The following is a 24,360-nucleotide window of genomic DNA, read 5'->3' on the forward strand; positions in this document are numbered from 1 at the left end:
GTACAAGGCAGAGGTCAGAGAACCTGCTATGAGACATTTCACATACAAGAATTAAATAAGAAGCAGTTTTAAGGTGGCCTGTTTGTTTTACAGAGACAGGAGGGGTTATTTAGCTAATGTGATTTTAGTGCCGATTTAAAGGATTTTATACAGTTTGAGTTATGTGGAAGGGTAAAGAATTCCAAAGTTTAGCAATGCTATGTGAGTACAGACATTGTCCAGCTCTTTTGTTGTGTTTGCTTATGGTTAACAGCTGCTTGCAAGAGGTTCTTAGTGTTCGTGCAGGAGTATGAGTTTGTAGGATGGAGCTGAGTGCTGGGCAGGTGTTGGGTTTAAAAATTAGTTTGTGGGCTAAAGTTAGTTGGTTATAATAGAGATGGTGGGAAAACTCGAGCCAGCTCAGTTCTGAAATAGCTTGGCAATGGTGTGAGCGGTTAGGCTTTCCTGAGGCAAATTTAGCTATTTTATAATAGCAGGACTGTAGTTTGTTAATAAGGGTTGAGTGAAGGTTAGTAAAGATGGCACTACCATATAGAAGGGAAGGGATGAGTAGGGTACTGGCAAGTTTTGTTTTGGTGTGGTTGTCTCTTTAAAAGTTTCATGGATGAGTATCACTAACTATCAAACATTATATTATGCTGGGATCTACACACTCTGATTCAGCCAATTGGTGGCTCAGAAAGTGTGACTGACCTTAGAGACTTGTAGTGTGTAACTCCAGGGTTAATCACATGGTCAAATCATGTTGCTTCAAAAGAATGGTGTGCTCTACACACAAATACTTTTCTCCAGTTTATTTCAGAAACTGAGCAAGTGATCAAGACACCCAACCGAAACTAAAAAATGACTTCTTCTGCATAGAGTTTTCTGATGTACAGGCACTGGAATGTATCTATCTGTTGTACATGCTTAATAATAAAATACTGCAAACTAGTGCCAGCTGAAACTTAAATATTTTAGCATGATGTAGTAGTCACGACTGCCAGGGGAGGGAGTTATGCAGAATTTACAGTCTCCTGGACCAAGTGCGTGATCCCTCAGCTTTCAAACTCAAAACCAAACTTGGCCATTCAGAAGCAAATACATGTGTAACTCCAGCAGGGATTGCAGCCATACTAACTCATTTAATTTCTGTGTTTTTTAGTATGTCACAGAACATTCTAGTGCAGAAGAGCATGTGCTGGGTTTGTTTTGACACAACATTTACTGTCTCTCCTTCCTCTGTTAGATTATGATCTAGCTATCAAGGCAGCAACCCAAAAATAGACATAATGTGGAACACCTGGAACTGTTTTTTCCAAGTCCGGACCAACTATGATACTTTGTTACAGAATACCTCAAAATGCAAATTCTTTGCACTGATTACCAAAAATTACCTTGATGAGTATAGATGAGTTCTAAACACAAGTGCGGCCATAGGACATATGTTTAAAGAGATTATTTAACCTTCAAAAAAAAAAAAGCAGCTCTCTTGAATTCTCCAAAACACAGCCCTTTTTCAGGGATTTTGAAGTGTCAGACTCAATAATAAACATCTGAATCATTGTCTACATACATTATGACAATCCAAAACAACTATACATGAATGATGGAATAATGTATTGAACAACCACGCATGTGCACATGTGAAATGGAAAATTACTACTCAAGCACATGAATTAAGATTAAACTGATCACTTTGAAGATGATATTTCACACTGCCAGCCATCCCAGGCTTCCCTGATGTGAAATGACTGGATGCAGCAACCTGAAAGGTAGACTCAATTTCTTTTTACAAGCCTTGGCCATTTACTCTAGAGACCCTCAGATGTTTAATTCTATGCCCAGGGCTGTCTGTCAATATAGCATAGAAAATAAAGTTAATAGCTGCTAACAAGCCTCATTCTTTTTTCCTGGGTTTGATTAATTCAGTCTATATGTGAATATTGTGTGATGCTACACAAGTCATTTATCCAGCCTGTTGGTCCATGGTCACGCCTCCAAAGAAGCATTTACACTTAGTGGGTGACACCTTTATCAAATGAGTAAAATAAAATACTATACAAATGCAGTAAAGGTAGAAAAAATATACTTCTGTGAGAAACATAGCACAGCTACAGTTATCCCACTCCACAAGGGGGGATCCAACTTGGATACCGGGAACTACCACCTCATCAGTCTGACGAGCCTGATCTGCAAGGCCATGGAACGTATTATCATGGAACTTATAAACAAAGATATTGGCAACCTTCAAACACTGGACCCCACCCAGTTTGGGTTCGTGAAGGGCCGATCTTATCTCCTGAACCTGATTGACTTCTTCAAATCAGTCTCCAGAGCCGTGGATGAGGGTAAGGCAGTCCACACAGCCTATCAGGACCTCGCCAAGGCCTTTGACACCATCCCTCACTCTGGAATCATAGATAAACTTACTAAGCTGGGCATTAATCCCTACGTCACTCGATGGGTTGTCAACTGACTTACTGACAGAACCCAGACTGTAAAAGTAGCTGATTCCAAATCCAGCTCCAGACAAGTGACAAGTGGAGTACCTCAGGGTTCAGTCCTGGGACCGCTCTTGTTTGGCATCTACTTCTCTGAAGTACAGGCCAACACTAAGGGTTTTTGACTAACAAAGTTAGCAAATGACTGCAAACTGGGAGCCATTATTGAATCCCCAAATGATGTGGATAGTCTACAAAAGGGCCTTACAGAAACAGATGCTTGGTGAAAGAGCCATGGGCTCAAGCTCAATGCCAAAAAATGTATAGTTATCCCCTTTGGGAAAAAACATGTACCCGTGAATTACCACATAGGTGGCAGGGCACTAAACACCGAAAGTGTGATAAGAGACTTAGGGACACAGGTGGACAGTGGTCTCACCTTCAATAATCACATCACCACAACAGTCAGGAAATCCCTCTATGTGGCACACCTCATCACTAAGGTCTTTTCATCCAGAAAAATGGAGGTCATTGTCCCACTGTACTCATACCTCATTAGACCAATTATAGAATACAACGCCCCATTTGGTATGTACTTCTCAAGACATCTGCAACAACTGGAAAGGCCACAGAAATACCTCACTAAAAGAATCACAGGCCTAAAGCAGATGCCCTATGCTGACCACCTTAAAAAACTCCAGCTATACTCTGTGGCATATCGTCTACTCAGAGGCGATCTCTGCTTAACATACAAGACCATGTCAAACCCAGAGCTGTTGGACATGCAACACTTAAAGAAATCCCAATCCCTCAGAGCCACACGCTCCAGGGATCTAAACCCTGTCATCACAATAAACAAAACATGCTGGAGGCATAGGTTCCTGACCCAGAGACTCCCCAGACTCTGGAATAGACTGCCCATACATGTCAAGCAGAGTGCCTCCTTGGCCCTCTTCAAAAGGAACCTTGATGATTGGATGGGAGAAAGGAAATTCACCCCAGGGATAAACCTGGTTTACTAAAATACAACTTCTTCTCAACCCAAAGAAAACCAAACTAATACTATTCACCCCTGGCAGATTATCCAACTCAGACTATAACCTCACTATAAACTCCAAAAACAATATTCAAATCACACCAACCAACCACACCAAACTACTAGGAGTTGACATTGATAACCACCTAAAGTATGATATCCATATAGCACAAACCATCAAAAAGGTCAACTGAAAACTGGGTCTGCTCTATAGAAATAAAAAGTTCATGACTAATCAGACCAAAGCCACTATTGCAAGAAGCCACCTCCTCTCTATCCTTCTCTATGCTTCCCCTATCTTAACTAACCTTCACCGGAGCGAACTTCACAAAATGGAATCATGCTACAACAAAATTGCCAAATTTGCAACAGACTCCTCAAATAGATCCCATCACTGTCTTTCCCTAATGCAACTCAAGTGGCTAGAACTTCCTCAGCTACTTAGACTCAATCAAGCCATAGTTGCACATAAACTCTACTACTACCCTGAAAAAACTCCTGCCCTCCAACAACTAATTAAGCTCTACACCACCACTAGAGCCCTGAGATCTAGCAACCAAAATCTCATTCAAGTAATTAGACATAAAAATGAAGCAGGTAAATCTCTCTTTGCCTGCACAACAGCACAAACCTGGAACTCACTCCCAAACAATATAACCAGCACTACTTCTTGCACCCATTTCAAACACCTCTTGAAATCCTACTATTCTAACATCTGGCTCTGCTCTTGCTATACCCCAGGGTAGCAACATCTATGCTCAGTTGCAAGGACTATGCTACACTACAACATTTTCCTTTACTGAGCTCTACTGCTATCCCACAGATTCATCCTAACATTTCATCAGTCTAACAGCAGTAAACATTCCAACACTTGTACTGTTCTGTACTATATCCCTTACCTGAAAAACACTCTAATCTATTTCTAGACTAACACAATACCTAACAGAGCTTATCTTACTCTCATCCTACCTATACCTTTACCCTATTTTATGCCACTGTGGGCATGTATTTACTTCTTGGTTATACTAAAGCATAAATGTATTACAACTTTATATTTACTAATATTTCGAAGGGAGAAAAAAAAATTTATATATATTTGTATTATTTGTATTAATTGTATATTCTACTAGAGTACTGACTGTATATTCTACTAGAGTTATCACATGCCATGTAAATGGTCCTCTGTACTACTTATAAATGTTAAGAATTGCTTTGCACTGTTTTAATCTAATATTGTATTGTATCATGGAGCTTTTCTCCCCGGGCCTCTGCTGAAAATGGACCTGTGTCCAGTCGGACTTTCCCGGTTAACAAAAATAAAATAAAAATAAAATAAGTAAAATAAATCAGTTGCCCTGCTAGACAGGGTACCAGGGAAGTAAATAGTGTGTGAAGAAATAGCCAGGGAATTCTTATGGCTAGGTTTGTATAGGCCCTAGGGCCAATAGCCTAGTACCAACCTATGAACCTATAATTAGAAAAGATCCACTGAAACCTTTTGGCACCTATAGTTGTCAGTTATGTAGACTATATAAATATTTATTGAATAGCCAAGGCATTGTTCTTAGAAATACAATATAGGTTTGCTTGCAAGTCTAAATATGTTTTTATTTGGTGCAATGTGAAAACCAACAGAAAGCTTTCACAGAGAATTTCTGAGCATGTGTTAGCTATTAAAATAGAGATATGAACACTGCCTTGGCAAAACATGTATCATTATGTAAATCTTTTTAAAGATTTTTTTTTTTGTAATGGACATATTACTTGGTATACGTTCTTGGACATGTTACTTGATATACGTTCCGGTGGTGATCTTAGTAGTACGTTAGAGTGTAAAGAGGATCTGTGTCAAATTCCTTTGGATGCAGATAATAATGAATGTATTAACATCAGATGTTTTTTTAAAAAAATTTGTACATTCAATTCTTAATTTGATGATGTTTAATGGTTATGTTACTTTTTGTTATTTTGCAAGTTTTATTTAAGCAATGAATTGATTCATTTAATAGTTCCACTGGTTGGTTGGTTAGATACATGTGTTTCCCGCTTGGTTCTTTAAATGCAATGTGTTATCCTTGCCCAGGTTGGTCTGAAGAAGTTCTTTATCATTATTAAAGAAAGAAAGTTCTCAACAGTTACCATTGCCTTTTTTATTTGCATTCTAGGTGCTTTCTTTTCACTGTGTTTGCAGCGTTTTGTGTTTCTATAATTAGAAAAGACTTGCTTCCAGTATACACGGAACATGGGAACCCAGATGACGTCAGAACGCAGCCATCAGTGAACAGAATGACAGCTGCTGTATTCAGACAAAAAATAAAAAAATAAAATACAGATAGGTATATAGCTGATCTGAATACACAATAAAATGACAGGACTTACTCTCTGCAACAGTGAGATCAACAGTCACGGGTTTATTGGGCTGAGTTCTGGAACAGGCTCCGCTCAGTAACTGCTGAATAAGGGCTGAACTGATATCTGTAAATTCTGTGCGTGAAATTCCCGTTTCATTATTAATGCGATAGATGTTTGCCAATTCTTCTGCAGAAAAGCAGGTCTGAAACACATAATAGAATTATTAACTGTAAAACTGTTTTATTAAAATTAACATTACTAGCTGCAGGTAATATCATAAAACCAAGCTTTTGAGCTAAAAAGTGAGGTGATGAGTATTAATAATCATATTTCATGAAGGAAGTGAAATGAACTAAAATCAGCTTTAAGTAGTGGTGATCTCAGAGTACTAACAATATCTGTATTAGGAGAATAATATTAGACATGTTAAACAGAGTACCTCTCTAGCCCTCTTTAAGAGGAACCTGGACGACTTGATGGGAAACAGCTAATACACCCCTGAGATCCCACCTGTGTCCCTGCTGGACAAGGTAAACAGGTGCTGACTTTATGGGAAATTCTTGGCTAGGCTTATAAGGGCCTCTGGCCCAGTATCCTAGTATCATCCTATGAACCTATGAAACTATGACAAGAGGTAAGGACTACTAATGCAGTCCTTCCTTCACTGTTGCTGCTGAGTAATACCTGATTAAAGTTAATCAACAGTGTATATCCATTTATCAGCGACTGTAACTGATTAGCATCTGCCCCAGGCATTTCTGAACTCCCCTGATATTTTATAACCTCACAATTTCATTGAAGCATTTGTACTTACTGTCTGATCTCTTATTGAAAAAAAAGAAAAAAGTACTACACTCTCTCTCTCTAGGGTTTAGAAAGATTCTCACCACTCAAATAACCTGCCTGCTACAGGTAGGTCAGCTTATATGTCAGTAAAAAAATGAGATGCAGAGACAATTATGGCCACAATGAGAAAGGCCTCATCATCTCATTAGCATACCTCTCAACTGATCTTGCTTAACACTAGCATTAATGGACCTGTGATGGTGATAGACTTAACCTGGGCAGCTCATGCATCACATTGGCAAAACACCCCCTCTACACACACACACACACACACACACACACACACACACACACACACACACACACACACACACACACACACACACGATATGTTTAGTGAGATGCATCCTGAAGGCACACGGTAACTGGTCTGAGTCATTGTCTCTTTCGACCTTGATAATATTTATTTAGCAGTCAGCTATTCTAAATAAAAGGATTTCCTAATAACCATTATCGCATAATGGTCATGTCCCAGACTATTTATTTACCAGGAAAGTTTGACTTGGAATGAAGCCAGTTTTCAGCAGAGGGCCAGGGAGAAATGCTTCAGATGCATGTCTTTGCAACATGGGAGGAAACCAGAGCTCCCAGAGAAATAAAGGGAGAACATGCAGATTCCTCACAGAGGGCACCCCAGCCAAGAATTGAACTGGAGAACCTCTTGCTGGGAGGTGACAACACAACCGATGTACCACTGCACCATCCACTACATTTTTGTTTTCTAGTGATGTGTCTATGTAACATTATGAAAGCAGGGGATGTCTACCAAAAGTTATGATACTATACTTTTTAGCATTTAGTGTGAACCCATGTTAGTATAAATAATAAGATTTTTTTTTTTGGGAGAGTTCATTCTGGAGGATTTGGGTGTTAGGATGACATAATAACAATCCCACAGTTTGCAGTCATCTAAAAATTTTGTTTTGGTTCTCTGGTTGGAGATCTGAGAAGTAAATGCTGAAAAGGAGAGATCCAAGCACCAATCTCTGGACTACACTGCTCGTCACCTTCAAGTTTTCGGATGAAGCATCTGCAACTTGAAGTGTGCGAGTTTAGCCTTTCAACCGGTTTTCTATCCATCTTACCACATATGGGTCAATTGTTAAAGCATACAGCTTCTGTATGATGTCATCATATATTGACAGAATAAGAGGATGTGAATTAACATGTATTTTCTGAAGTAAAATAAAGTCCAGATTATAATGATTTATTAAATGTCATCAACCACATTTTCTCCCCCAGTCACTGGTTTTAGGCGGGATTAGGATGAACAGGGCAATATTTTGAGCTACAATCAGGAATGGCCCATAAAATCAGAGTCATTATTATTATAACCTACCACTTGACTTCCTGCACCCCCCCTCCTCTTACTTTATGTTGATAACATGGTCTTATGTCTCTTAAACCTGGCATCCTCAGCCATACTACAACAACAACAACTACAAGCTGACTTCTTTTCTCTTATCAGATGGGTTGAGTATAAAATGCAAATGCTGAGCACTTCCCGAACTAAAGCAATGCTGTGTGGTACCTCCCCTAGGCAGTAGAAAACCTCAGAATCACTTCTCATCTAACTATAAGCAGCACTATCAGTCATTTCATTACAGTCTCCCCTAGAAGTTAGCACGATTGTATCACATTTAATAAAACCAGTTGGCTACCTGTCCAACAATGTGCCAACCTGCGTTTTGGATCCCAAATCTACAAGCTTCTCAAACAACACTCCTGGCCTTCCCTTGGCTCCATCCTGTTCAGATGATCCCTCAGTTATAATCTAAGACATCATGACCACTATGATCCACTTCTTCAGTGTCCCAGAACCAGATTTCATTGTACTAATCATGCCTTCTCCATGCTAGGCCCCAAACTCTGAGAATCCCTCCCTACTACTATTAAAGACCTCAGGGTCTGTCCATCATTTCATGCTCAGCTTAAAGATCATCTCAAGTTCAATTCAAATTGCAAATGCTTTCCCTCTTGACACCCCCTAATGCTTCACTCTCCCTTTCACCAGTCAGGCACCTTTGTCTTCCATTCCTCCCATTATTTCGCAGCACTAACATGTGACATCTCTCCCATATTGTATATATTATACATAATTCATTTCTGTGTGCACTTACTTTACTTTTGCTATCTTTTACACTTTGCGCTCCATTCCTTCATTATTTTACTATCTTCTTCTGCATTCCTACTTACTCTGACTCTCCCTTCCTATTATCTCCTGTGCCGTATAATTTATTATAATTATTAATGTTATTAATTCATTGATATCGTCACACAGCATTTTGTTTGTATTATTAATACTTCTTGTTAACTTGCTTGTCTAGTGTTATTTATAATTGTCCCGGCTGTGAGTGAAAAAGGTCCACTTAGATCAAAGCTCTACCCTGGTAACAAAACTAAATAAATAAATAAATAATGGAGTTGGTTTTGTTGCCACGTCTGTGGCACCTAGTGGGACTACTTGATGTCTACCCCATGGAACCCATGCCTATTGATCCTTTGCTGCAGTGTTCTATCGTACTGTGAGCAGAGGTGAACCTTCAGAGGGCAGCTACAGTGGAGCTTATAAAACCACTACAAGGGCCAGGGAAGAAGGTGGGCCACTGCAGAAGCCAGCAAGGTTGGCTTGCTCCCTACCACCCGACTCTGGATGTGAGTGCTTGAATTCACTTGGGATTCACAGACAAGATTGAATGGGCCTCATGGCTTTCACCTGCCAGGGGACACCCAACTTTTATGACCATTGCATAACAAATGGGTGCAGGTAGAATCACCATTGGGCAGAGTCATGGGGAGGGGTACAAAAACAAAAAAGCAGAGTCTAAACAGAAAGATGCCAGAGCTTGAAACCCTCTTGCAACGCAAACACATTTATATTTGTGCAGTTACTGAGATATGGTTTGACTGCAGTGACAGCACTCCCTGTGCTTCATGGTGTATAACTTATCATGTTTTTCAAACCTTCAAGTAACTGTCCAGAAGGGGTTTATATTACATCCACGAAAGACTTATTCCTCGAATACATCTTCCGTAAACAACAACCGATGAAAATCACTTCACCAAACCGTGGAAGTTTTCCCATGGTTTACAAACACTTGCCCACCACCCATCTGGAACACACAATGGACTAACTCAAATCCATCCAAGTGGTGGGCTTCAGCCCTCACAGCCCCCACAGCCCCCCAAACTATATATATATATATATATATATATATATATATATATATATATATATATATATATATATATATAAGTATACCAACTCTGAGATTGCTCTACAGTGGGAAAATGGGCAAGTTTAGGTTGGACGGAAAGTGTTTGCAAACTGTGGGAAAACTTCTGCAGTTTGCTGAAGTGATTTTCATCATTTGTTGTTCGCAGAAGACTTATTCGATGAATATTTCTTTCACAGACCTAAACCCATCCAGGAGTATTTCTGTTTGTCAGAAAGGCCATCAGCTCATGTCATATTACACATAACCCTAACATGGAGCTCCCTTAAGAAATCCAATTATTACTGTAACTCCCAATCAATGTCCCCACAAATCATGGAAATAATTTTAACACCATAGAGGGATTAAATATCAATCCAAATTATTTCCTGCTGGGTGACTTCAGTTACGCAAGCATTGAATGGAGCACTTAATACCTCTAAAAGGGGGATATACTCAGTGATTCCAAGACTTTAATACCAGTGCACTTATGGAAATAGTAAAACTGCCTACTAAAGGCACTAATGTCCTTGTCCTGGCCCTTATAATCTAGCTACCACCTCTACTACATCCCATATCTTTTCATTCCTGGTTAAATCTGACCACATATCATCATCTTTACATGTATTTCCAGTGCAAACCCACTTGTATAAGATCTAGAAAAAATCAGAACAAGCCACCACAAACAGACACAACTGAGAGAACATTCACCTTAGACTTTCACCAGCACCTAAACAGCTGGAGAGATAAGTCAGTATACAGAAGTATTGGTGGTGCAGGGGGGGAAAGCCCTTATCCTAACCTTAACCATATCACTAATGCTAATCCTATCTAAACCATAACAATAACCCTAATGAACAACCGCAGTTAACCCTAACCCTAACTCTAACCCTAGGTTTTCTCACACAAGGAATACAGAAATGTGGTATATCCACTGCTAAACTGACATTCCCATGTAATTGCAATTTGCAGTTGTATTCTTCATGATTTGATGTTTCAAAGTCTGATACTCTAACTGTGACATAGTGACAGGGACACAGTATTACTATTTTTGTAACTCCCTATAATTGACCATCAGCTCCAGCAATACCACTCCTCATTCACCATGTCCACTACACCTCCGTTAGGGTTCACCTGACCCTTGGACTGGGCTTTTAGATCAAGGACTGGCTATGCCCTAACCTTGTAAGCATATCTATGGCTGCCTTTGGGAGGTGCATGTGCAACCTCTAGACTGAATGGTACACTCTTTACAATGCAGAGGTCATTGGGGTCTTTCTATTGCTTTTGTAGTGTAGAAGGCTGCCTCCTTCCTCACAAGATGTGTGAGCTGGTGTTGGTCATTTATTCCCATCCTCCCCCACCCAGGCCCACCAGCGGCTGTGAAGTTAGTCAAACGGGTATAGTCTGAGACATAGTCAGGGCTTTATCCATCTCCATCAAAATGGCACTTTAGAAACCCAGTATTATTAATGACCATTCAAAACATTATACCTCTGTGATTTGAATATAATTTGGGAAAAAACAGTGGAGTATAAAATCAATAACATACATAACATAGGCTCATAGGTGTGTACTAGGCTAATGGCCCTGGAGCCTTTACAAGCCTAGCCCATAGGATTACCCTGGCATCGTGCCACCTGACCTTAGCGCCCAGTGCCTCTGTCAAGTAGAGTCACCGGAGTGATCCCCAGGGGTGAATTTTCTATTTCCCATCCACTCATCAAGATTTCTCTTGAAGAGTGCCAGTGAGGTGCTCTGTTTGACATGTATGGGAAGTCTATTCCATAGCATGGGCAGTCTCTGGGTTATGAACCAGGCCCTCCACCTTGTTCTGATTGTGGTAATGAGGTTGAGGTCTCTAGAGCGTGTGGTGCAGAGGGATTGGGATTTCTTTAGATGTAGCATTTCTAACAGAGCTGGGTCAGACATGGCTTTGTAAGTCAAGCAGAGATTGCCTCTAAGTAGGCGATATGAGATAGAGAATAGTTGGAGTTTTTTGTGTCTGTCCATATAGGACAAGTGTTTAAGGCCTAGGATCCTCTTTGTGAGGTACTTTTGTGGCCTCTCCAGTTGTTGCAGGTGTCTAGTGAGGTACATGCTAAATGGGGCATTGTACTTGATGATTGGCCAAATGAGGGAAGAGTACAGAGAGACAATGACTTCTTTCTTCCTGGATGAAAACCCTTAGTAATGAGATGTGCCACGTAGAAGGACTTTCTGACCACAGTGGCAATGTGGTGGTCAAAAGACAGGTTGCTGTCAACCTGTGCTCCCAGATCTCTTATAACGCCTTCTGTGTTCAGTGAACTACCATTGATGTGGTAATTCATGGGAACCATGTTTTTCCCAAAGGGGATGACAACACATTGCTTGGCATTGAGCTTAAGACCATGATTCTGACACCAGTCATTGGTCTCAGTGAGGCCTTTCTGTAGGATGTCAACATCACTTGGGGAGTTAATAATAGCTCCCAACTTGTGATCATCTGCAAGCTTTGTCATCCAGAGTCCCTTTGTGTTGGCCTGGACTTCAGAGAAGTAGATACCAAACAGGAGAGTACCTAGGACCGAACCCTATGGGACTCCACTCGTGACTGGTCGGCAGTCTGACTTGGAGTCAGCTACTTTCACACTGTGGGTTCTATCTGTGAGCTAGTTTGCAGTCCACCTAGTGATATAGGGGTTGATGCCTAGCTTAGTGAGTTTTTCTATGATTCCTTAGTGGGGAATGGTATCAAAGGCCTTGACCAGATCAAGGTAAGCTGTATGAACCACCTTGCCTTCATCCACAGCTCTGGTGACTGACTCAAAGAAGTCGACCAAGTTGAGCACGTATGATGAACCCTTCACAAAGCCAAACTGTGTGGGATCCAGAGTTTGGAGATTCCCTATATCCTTGTTTATTAGGTCCATGATGATGTGTTCCATAGCTTTGCATATCGGACTTGTCAGGCTAATGGGGTAATAGTTCCCAGGGTCTGTAGTCACTCCTCCTTTGTGGAGAGGGATGACTGTAGCAGTGCGCCATTCAGTAGGGACAAAGCATGACATTTATAACAGAAAAAGGGGTACTACATGGTCTATCCTAACCGATAAAATAAATGCAGTCTAAACTATGTATAAATGATAGCAAATCAGGCAGAAACAGGATGCAGAGTGAAGCTAAAATTTCAAACACTTTAATACAAAATAATAAAATCAAACAGCATTTTTGAACACTGGGAAAGTTGTACAGGACAACAAGATATGAGAGAACATACCTGGGATATTATGTAGTACATCAGAGATGGGAGAATGTACACATTGGAAATGGTGTATGAATACCAAGAGACTGGAAAGTATATCTGCAGGGTATGTTCTGTATCTGTTGCATAGATCAATATATCAGTTGTACATAGGTTCATAGGTTCATAGATTAGTACTAGGCTAACTGCCCTTGCGAGTCATTTTAAGCCTAGCCAATTATCCCTTGTGAGACTCAAACCCTGCACCTTGTGTTTGTATGGCAAACACCTTAACCATTAGGCCACCCTCCCAACCCAAAGTTGGGCAGTGCCTCCTTTCATGCACTTAGTCACATAGGTTCATAGGTTAAGTACTAGGCTAACTGCCCTTGCAAGTCTAGCCAATTATCCCTTGTGAGAATCAAACCCTGCACCTTGTGTTTGTAAGGCAAACACCTTACCCATTAGGCCATCCTCCCAAAATCTAATAAGTTGTAATAAAAGTGGTGACACTTTCAGTGGTATCCTTTCTTGTATAAACTGCTTGTTTAACTTACACTGGGTATGTCTGTTCTATTCTATTTTATGTAGGCCCAATAACTCTACTCTTAGAAGTACGTGAACTGGAGTGGCAACTGCGTTTAGACGCATTTTGCTACCCGGGTTTAAACGAAAACTGTAACATCTCAGCAGTACTCAAATTGAGGAGCTATTTAAGGTAGTACCCCCCTTTGTAGATATTCCTTACTTTCTTATGCACACATAAAGACTTTTTTTAAAACATACAAAATTTTTTTGTTTCTGACTTCATGTGACGTGCCTTTGTTGTAGCACCTCTCATGTTAAATATTGCCTAGATTTTAGTTATTATTGTTGTTTATACAATAATATCTTTATGGTACACAGTTGCTCATTATGGTTCATACTTATAATGGATTACCATTACTTTTTTACTAAGATTTAATCCATTACTGCATATTATACTTACTTTTTATGAGTTGCTATTTGAATGACTTTTATGTTGAATTTTTACTTTAACGTTATGATTTCTTTCACATATTTTAAGAATTTTAAATATGTCATTTTAAATTTTATGTTTATTTCTTTGGTAACATTCCACACTTTGAAATGCTTATTACTAACATGAATTAATGTTTGCATTTTCTCTTTGAGGAACAAGTTGTTCTTGTGAAGGCTTCTACTTGTTTACCAATTACTACAATGAGTTTCACCTTATCATGTTGTCATTTCCCTTTTGCTTTGTATAAAAGGCGTGCACTTTACCTCATTGTTAATTTGTTTTCTCTGAGGAAGCTGCACCTTTGTGCTTAAAACGTTTGTGATAAATAAATTCGTTAAGACTACCTACTTGTTGTTGCTGGTACAAGGGCTCCGTGGTACGTTTTTGGATTCCAGTTGTTCTTGTCTTTTGCATTTGCCTATTCTATTTTATACTATATGGGCTCAGGCCATGGCTGAGAAGGGTCTGTTGACCAGTCCACCTACCTGATTATCAGTCTGTAAATAAATAAAATAAATTAAAATAAACAAATGAAGATGACAGAACATGTACACTGAAGATGTTATATAATATGTCAGCAAATGGGAAATGGTGCACACTGGGAGTGTTAAGTTCAGTGTTAATGTTAAATGTTTTTACTACAAGCTCACCACGTAGAAAGGCCTTCAGAGCTTGCCACCATAATACCCCGTATCAAACTATGTGTTGTGAAAGACATTAGAACAAACGAGTAATTACACATTGGAAATCACATGACATCAGGGTATAAGACCCCATGCAGTTTGGTACGGAGAGGAGTATTGTTTAACGGAATTCATCCTCAAGTCTTGGTGGGTACATTCCCATGGTGGACCTTGTTTTTACAAAATCTCACCAAGATGGCACTGATATACAGACTGCCCCTGTGATTCATCAAGGTGGTAACTAAGACCACACTAAATGTATGCTTTCTATATTCAAGAACATATCTACCACATTGCTTGTGCGGTCTATTCACTCAGAAAGGCTACACCAAGTGTACACTTGGTGTAGACTTAGTGATAACCTTTATGAATCTCAGATTGTATCTTATATAGCATATATCATGGAGAGAGGTAGGTTAAAAAATAAAAAAGTCAGCTGGATGCACAAGTCCCTGGATAAAAAATGCCCAGTGTTGGTTTGCATACTGGTGATATGATGGGAAAAAAGCCAGTAAAAAATCCTAAGGACATAGAAGCATTCCTAATACAGGATAAAGTTAGGCTCAGGGAATGCCCCCCACCCCCAGTAGAAGGAAAAAGTAGTCCACAAAAATGCAAAAAAAAAAAATGACAGGCTAAAAAAGAGGCATAGAGATGGCAAAGTGGAGTATTAAAGATAAATAAATTATGAATCCTTACTATTAAGCAAGATGTCCAGAATTTTCAGATACAGGATACTTAGAAACATTAAGAGAGAAATTAAAGGAAAGAAAAATATTTGCACAAGAAAATTTGTCAAAAGCTACAAATTAAATGTGTGTTCCTTAGTTCTTGAAAGGTATAAAAAAATGGACATAAGAAAGAAAAATATCTGGTATAGTGCAATATTTATGTAAAGGAGAAAGCCAAACTCATCAATACAAAAGTACAGCTCCAAAATATTTGAACAGAAATATGGGCAAAGGCACCTGGATTTGGAAAATTTCACAATATAAAAAAATAAGATCACCAACAGGAATGTGGAAAGTATATTAGTGAGTTAGAAATTAAACAAATAAAAACTGAAGTGATGGACCATTTGTGAAATAAAGATTGTAGTGTAGAAACACCAACACAAGCAGTGTCATAAGTAGACCTCCCAACCTCTAGCACAAGAAATCTGCACAAAGCCAAACATGATGGGAGGACAAAAGCCCAAAAATAAAAGCAGAGGACCAAAAATAAAAGATATAAAGATGACAAAGTGGATTACTGAGGATAAGAAAGAAATTTTGTGTTGTTACTATTAAACGCAAAGCCCATCATTTCCAGATAGAATATATTTAGGAAAGATTGAGAGAAATTAGTGGAAAGAAAAATACTTGCACAAAAACTTTTGAAAGCTTCAAATAAAAAAAATTCTATTCATTTATTCAACAGATTTATGAAAAACATTATATAGACTAGGAACTTTGGGCCACATGGAAAATGTAGCAACAGAAGAAGAATAAAAATATAATAACAAAACCCAGAGATTTTTGAAAGATATAAACAAGAAACATGGACATGGGTAAGAAAAGAAAAACTGATTTTGTTTGGTACGGTAATTATGCAAGAGAAACTGCGGTGGTGGTGCTGCGGTAGCGCTGTCACCTGACAGTAAGACGTTGTCCCGTTCGATTCTCAGCTAGAGCGTCTTCTGTCTGGAGACATGCGTGAATGGGCATACCTTCGTTGAAGGTTGTGTGTCAGGGCTGGCAACTCGGCACATAAAAATCTACTGCCAATCATTAGCGGACCAGAGTTCCGCTGTGGCGACCCCTAACTGGGAGAAAAGCCGAAAGACACAGCAGACACAGAGTAATTATGCAAGAGAAAGCCAAACTGATTTATTCAAAAAAAAATGTTAGAAGACTGATAAAACAGATGAACACAGTAATCAAAACTATTAATATAAATTCATGTGATACAAAAGATATAAATATAATATATTATTGTGGAGCTAAACTAATAATGGCTAAAGTGTTACCACAAAAATGTAGAGCAACAAAAGAGAGGAAGGAGACAAGTAAACTGCCAACATAGAAGCACTGAATGTAGGAAACCATTTCAGAAAAGAAGTATCAGTGTTAGAAGAATATAAGAATACTTAGAACGACAGACATGCTAAAAGCAAAGATCAGGATTTATCATATACTGTTACCAAAAATGAACGCAAAATAGCACAGGCAGAAAAATGGAAAAGGTATGCAGACAAATATAAAGGAAAAATACAAAATAATCAACTCAATGATGACCCAAAAAGGTTATATAGAGAAATGGTAAACAAAGCAAAAGAAATAGAAATATCAACAAAAGAGAAGAAATAGACCCATTATGGAGAAATATTTATGAAGACACTGTTCATAGGTTCAAAGGTAGGTACTAGGCTATCGGCCGAAGGGCCTACGTAAGCCTAGCCAGCAAGGTACCATAGCTTACACCACCCAAGAAAGTTATTATCATAACAAAAATGTTGAATGGATATAATAATTAAAAGAAACAGTAAGGAGTTCATATATAGAGGATATGAAATGGGATGAAGTAAAGGCAAGCAAAATTGTGACAAAAAAGATGTGTCCTGACAATATGCTTGGATGCATTTTAAACAGCATATAGCATGATTTAGCCACACCTCTAAGAACACTGTTTAATCTCAGCTTCCATACAGGTTTTAAACCAAGAGAATGAAGAACAGCTACTGTCATTCCTCTGCATAAAGGAGGACCTTCCACAGACCCAGGCAATTACATAACCATTAGTCTGACCTGCCTCGTATGCAAAGCCATGGAAAGGCTTACCATAGAACTAATCAGTCAGGACATAGGGGACCTCCAAGCACTGGACCCATCTCACTTTGGAGTCATTAATGGCACACCATGCTTACTCAATCTGGTAGACTTTTTTTAAAAATGTCACCAAAACAATGGATGAATGCAAAATGGCACAGAATCCATACCTCGACCAGGCCAAAGCTTTTGATACAATTCCCCACTCAGGCATAGTAGAAAAGCTAAATAAACTGGGAATAAACTCTTATGCTTTTGTTGGCTTGCCAACTGGTTCACAGATAGGATACAGGAAATAAAAATAGGGGAAGTTACATCCAGGAAGAGACCAGTCACCACTGAAGTACCCTGGGGTTCTGTGCTGGGTCTGCTTCTATTTGGAATATACTTTTCTGAAGTAAAAGCTAACGGACTCTGACTGATGTGAGTTTGCAGATGACTACAAGCTTGAAGCAGTCATTGAATCCCCAAATGACTTAACCATCCCGAACGAAGATTTGTACCAAATAAATAATTGGTGCCAAAAGCGGCAATGAAACTGAATGCCAAAAAAGCATTGTTGTATCTTTTGGAAAGTTATCTACCATAGGCAACTACCACATAGACAATATGCCCCTAAGAGCTGACCTAGTTTTGCAGGAATTGGGAACTTACGTGGAGAGTAACCTGACTTTTGACAAACTTGTGCCCATTGTTGTAAGAAAGTCTTTCTATATTGCACAGCTTATAAACAAAAAAGATTATGTTTAGATCAAAGGATGTCATTGTTCCTCTTTACTCAGTGTGCATTAGGCCAGTCATTGATAATGCCCCCTTTGGCATGTATCTGTCCAGACATATGCAACTACTGGAGCACCCACAGTGATACCTTAATAAAAGGATACAAGGCCTAAACATATGTCTTACATGCATGGACTCTAAAGCCCTGTCACTTTACTCAGTATCCTACAGACTGGTAGGAGGTCACCTATGCCTGGCATACAAGGCATCCTCTGACCCAGTACTGATGGATTTACTGCACATCATCAAGTCAAATGGCATCTGGAATATTTGGTTTAGGGATCTAAAACTCTTCTGCAACATCAACAGAATGGTTTGAAGGAACATGTGTATCTTGCAGAGGATACCACTGCTCTGGAACCGACTCACCATCCACGTAAAACAAAGTTCATCCTTGCCCATATTCAAGCACAACTTGAGTCTATGGATGGGAAACAGAACGTTTATCCCAGGACTGCCCCTGTACTACTAATGGATAGAAAATCATGTATATAACTCTGTTTGTATAACACAATGTAAAGGTTGTTTAAAACAAAACAACAAGCTCAAGAAGCTTTCACAAAAGGCTTTCTCAAGTTATGATACAAATAGAAACAATGAAATTCTTCAAGCTTTGGAATTCCCTTAAGTTACAACTGCAAAAAATGGGGTATCAAGCATCAACACTAACATGGGAATTTACTCTTTTACACATCCTCCCAGCCAACATCTCAGGAAAACCAGCTAACCCACTTATAATGATTTTCTTATTAATGAAGCTATATATAGCTCGCAAATGGTTAGATCCTGTAAGTATCTCTTGGGAGGAATTCAAGAAATATGCTATTAAACATCTACTAGCACATAAAATAGTATTGGACAAAAGAAACAAAAAAATGAAAGCCCGAGCAATCTGGGAACAGTCCTATAACATCTTATTAGCATAAAGCAGCGGGTACATGATATCTTATGAACTGGAAGTATTCCTACAAGTACACAGCGTAACTATTGACAAAGTATCATTTTTGTATGTGCTGTTTTTAGACTAATGACATTAACTGGGAAAGCATCTTTGTATATATTGTAATTCGGTATGTTGTATGACCTACATGCAGCAGTTGGAAAGACTCCAAAAGTTCCTCACCAAAAGGATAAAGGGGCTCAAACATATGTCATACGATGCCCGACTGAAGAAACTCCAGCTCTATTCAGTCGCATACCGTCTGCTCAGAGGTGATCTGTGCCTGACATACAAGGCCATGTCCAACCCGGAATTAATGGACATGCTCCACCTCAAAAAATCCAAATCCACCAGAGCCACGAGAGCAAGAGACTTAAACCTCAACACGGATATAAATAGGACGTGCTGGAGGGACAGATTCATCACCCAGAGACTCCCTACACTATGGAACAGAATCCCAGTCCATGTGAGGCAGAGCCCCTCACTGACTCTGTTCAAGAGAAATCTTGACGAGTGGATGGGAGATCGTAGGTTTACCCCGGGAATCATCTCTGTATCACTGCTGGACAGAGGAACAGCAAACTAATGGGTATAGTATTCTCATCCTAAGGGGTGGTGAAAGCCACACACACTCTGGCTAGGCTTATAAATGCCCTAGGGCAGATAGCCTAGTATGAACCTATGAACCTATGAACCTATGTATCACATGCAAATATGGTCATTTTGTAAATATGGAATGATTATGGATTTTGCAAATGTAAAACAAAAATAAAAATTATTGAGGGAAAAAAATAGAAATAATAAAATTGTTAAACAGGTAACAGTTTCTCACATGACTTTAAAATAATTCATCACATGACTTAAAAATTAAAAACATCTAAACAGCCTTGCTTTCAGTACAGGTTTTAAGTAAACAGTATCATTAATACAAAGATATCTATCTGCTCTCAATTCATTAATCTACCTGCATTCCTTATTTTGTAACATCAATTTCATATCACCACCTCTCTTACTTGCATATGCTACTTCTAACACTGTACATGTAAAAGTATGTTGTGCAGTATATTCTTTGACATGTCTCTATAAAGCATTAGTTGTTTTTTGAGTTCTAATATTGTCAAATGTTCCCCTATCCTTTCCTTTAATTTACGTGTAGTCATTTCAACACAAGATACTGTGCATAAATCGCATTCAGCAATCTATATCACAGAGTGCCACCGTCTGCATATGTTTTATATTCATATATTTTCTTAAATAGTGGATGTTCAAAATACTTGTCTTTGTTGATGAACTTACAATATCTACACTTGGTATAAGCGAATGTACCCTTTCTAACATTACATTTCATATTTTTTGTTTTTGTTTTTGTTCTTTATAGCATAACTTTTATTTTAAATTTGCTGCTTTCTTATAAGTAAAGCTAGTTTTTTTCTGCATATATTCTTTGGCTGCTTCCAGATTCATTAGTATATGCCAAAGCCTCGTAATTACTTCTTGTATCTTACTAATATGACTATTATATGCCATAGAAATACATAACTTTTGTTGTTTCTCTTCCTTTATCTTCTTCATATTAATACCTCTAGAGGAAAATAATCCTGCATATTTACTCCCCTATCTTTTATGACTTATTTCTTCACATTTTCTAACATATCAATATATGAGAAAAAATAAGCTTTACTTATAATAAACAGGAACATTTAAAACAAAAGTTCTATTCTGAGGGGTACAGGTGCCATCCATTGCTTAGTTTATATCCAACAGTATGGTGTCCAGGTTCAGGGACATGATTATTCAACTGTATTTGGCACTGATTAGCTTGATCATTGAGTACAATGTCCCCTTCAACATATACTTATCCAAACACTTGTCACAATTAGAACATCCATAAAACTTTCTCACTAAAAATGCAAGGACCTAAATCATGAAAGCTATGCTGACCATCTCAAAATCCTATTGCTCTGCTCAGTATCTTACAGACTTCTATGAGGCGAATTTCGACTAGTGTAGGTAACTTCATATGACCCTATCCTGTCCAACGTATAACACATCAATAAGTCCAGTGGTGTCGGAAACACCTGCTCAAGGAATCTCAATTTCTTCTGTGACATAAATAAAACATACCGGAAGGAAGATGTGCATCACAACGAATTCCACCTCATGGATAGAGGAAGTATGTAAACATCCATAAATTCACTGGTTCTTCCTGTCTAGGGGCACTCATGCATATACTACAAGGGCTGTATGGTTTGTTCTCATATGATTCATATAGATCCATAGCCTGGTAAGAAGTAATGAAGAGGTGGTAGGGAGAGATGAGAAGGAAAAGTGGTAATTTTGGGAAATACATAGGAAAAAAGGAGAACATTGTGGAAAAATGGAGGTGAGACAGTACAGCTGTATAAGTGACTGTTAGTGTGTGCTTAGGTAGGGTATCTATAAGCCAGGTAACTTACAGACATGGTACTGGTTTGACGGTTCCACAATATCTTTATGAGGTATAATAGTACAGACAGGAGCCACTCAGGTTTTGTTTTCATTTAGGTTTGAAGACATTTAATTTGTCTGTCTGTTCTTTTTAGTGGAATTGATAACGTGTTCCAAAGTTTGGTGATGTAACTGGAATTCAGTGCATCTTCTACATGATTGTTGGACTTTGCGCTGGCTCAATCCCTGCAACTTTAAACAATAGCTTAGCAGACCATTCTGGATAACATCTTCTTACTTCAATTTACAAGACAAGATAAAGACTTCCAAATATGGAAATAGGCATTTAATATTGTGGCAGGCCTGTTTAATACTGTTTCCTCTGTTTTTTACCACTTCACCTAGGTTGGTATACATTTGCTATACATTTGCAAGAAGACTATGGACCTCCACAGGTTAATGAGGGCCATAAAGTGTCAAACACTGTTGCTGCCCCCAGGTCTGGCTGTAGGTCTCCTAGACAGAAGGTTCCACAACACAACATTCACTGTGCTGAGTGCAACTCAAGACTGCCCATGAGGGGCAACTTCTCTGTGATTTTGTCTATACTGAACAGTCATAATCGTAGAGTGGGAAGTTCTAGACATGGTCATAGATGGCCAAGTAGAGTTCTGGAAAGAAGTGCACTCAGCAAATGTATGCAAACAAGGTCAGACTCTGCTTACTCAAAGGTAAATTGTTCTGTTTATATATTTTCTTGTTCCTAACAAGATATGAAATGTCTGCCTCATCCTGTCCTTAGCAGCAGGTAATATGTCAGCTTTTAGATGGTGAATCTCCAGTAAGACAAGCCTCTGCTGCTACAGCAGGGCCCAAGATTATGTTGCCAGACATGATGGGCACCTTTTAACAGATCACTATCTGGAAGTCACACGAGAAGTTACTTCAGTTTATTTGGTTATGTAGCACTTTCTGTACTTTTTATAAAGAGTATTGGTATTTGTTTTTTTTCTTTGGCACCCAGACTATTTACCTCAGTGTTAGCTATAGTACTAAATACCTTGTGGGTGAAGAATTATTTTTTTTTTAATTTCATTATCTCTGTGACTAGCTCTTGATGGTTGTGAGAGAAATATGTATTCACATATATAGTAAAACATGTATTCATATATGCATTAGTATTATGCTTGCTGCAGTAGAAGCCTAAAAGGGTTAACACATTTATTCTGCTACAGGCTTGAAAATAATTGCATGTACTTCCTGACTTTGCTTCTTGTCAGCTCAGTGAATGACCTTGTTCATACACTGAGAAACAGATGATTTTGCTAACGTTAGGAAAAGGAACAATACAGTATTCTGAAATGTTACTAGACTTAAGCAAATAACCTTGTTCATACTGCAGCTGTAGATAAGATTATAGGCTGAAATCAGAATATGCTTTGTGCTCAAAGCAGGAAAGAATCACTAATTGCAACACTGAAATATGAGTGAATTGTTACAGACTGGCAGTTAGCGAGGCCACGTTGATATCTTAGGAAATTTTCACATGGGAAGTTTATACTTGCGATATCAGCAGAAAAACGTAGTAAACACCTGTCTTAGAACAATGCTAAGAGTTGTATTTTATTACGTCAGCTTAGAGGGCAATGGCTTACAAAACAGTATAATAATGAAGTATTTCCTGTATAATGTCAGACAAACTTCTGAACTGCATTTTTGTCTCCTTGTACAAGAATAAAAGAACCTTAACTGAACCTTGGCTGCATTGATCTTTGATTTTTCCTTTGACAATGGTCATAATGGGGGGGGGGGGTAGACCCCTTAATCGCTTCCTTGGCTTGTGTATGTTTTTGTTGAAGGTCAGCAATTTCCATAACAGGGAGAAGTCTCTTCTAGTCATAGCTCAAAGAACTGTCTTCCCAGAATTAGAAATTCTTTATTACAATAAGTAGATACAGAGAAAAAGTGAGCTCATCAATATGTTCCCTAAGTCACAGCAGATATTATTGATATAACGCAGATTAGCATATTACTTATATATTTCATTGCTAAGTAATACAGTTAATTACATGGCAAATGACTTTGTATAAAAGTCTAGGTTTGAAGCAATGATCTATCTTATGAGTTATGCTTATATTTTTCAAGAGAGCTTGTACAACAGAGCACAAAAATACTTTCAGTGTGCAGATGTGCCATTCTGGTTATTCCTGAGCCAAACAAAAATTTCACTAGAAAAATATGGTATACTTCTTAGAATATCAGAAAAGAGCAATAGGAGTGCAACCAATATCTGATAATAAATAGCCAAACCAATTATTTATACGTGGTTAATCCAATGTTATCAGCTGAACGTTTGACAAGTTATAGTCAGATGCCATGGCCATTTAGGATCAAGATACAATTTTTGAACAAAAAATTCAATTGCTAAAGAAAATTAAATAATGTAGGAGTTAGGAGTTGGCATAATGATTAAGGTGTTTGTTTACCTCACAAACAAGAAATACAGGGTTTTCCAATGTGAATGAAGGTTACTTTTTGAATAAAAATAATTCATATTTACTATGGTCAGTACTTGCTATTGCCAGAAAACGCATCACTAGAAGA

General features: G+C 38.5%; 1 protein-coding gene across 1 annotated transcript in view; it reads right to left on the minus strand.

Annotated features, from left to right (window-relative positions):
- Positions 1-6,567, minus strand: part of LOC122797838 (zinc transporter ZIP4-like) — a 248,247-nt gene extending 241,680 nt beyond the window's left edge. Inside the window, exons 1-2 of the mRNA XM_044066359.1 lie at positions 6,496-6,567; positions 5,839-6,013 (exon numbers count right to left, since the gene is read on the minus strand). Coding sequence (XP_043922294.1) covers positions 5,839-6,013; positions 6,496-6,567 — 247 coding nt within the window. The remainder of the gene's footprint in view (positions 1-5,838; positions 6,014-6,495) is intronic.
- Positions 6,568-24,360: the final 17,793 nt, after the last annotated feature.

Source organism: Protopterus annectens, chromosome 3.part1 (genome assembly GCF_019279795.1).
Source record: "Protopterus annectens isolate FY-2018-M chromosome 3.part1, PAN1.0, whole genome shotgun sequence".
In the NCBI taxonomy this organism is placed as follows: domain Eukaryota; kingdom Metazoa; phylum Chordata; order Ceratodontiformes; family Protopteridae; genus Protopterus; species Protopterus annectens.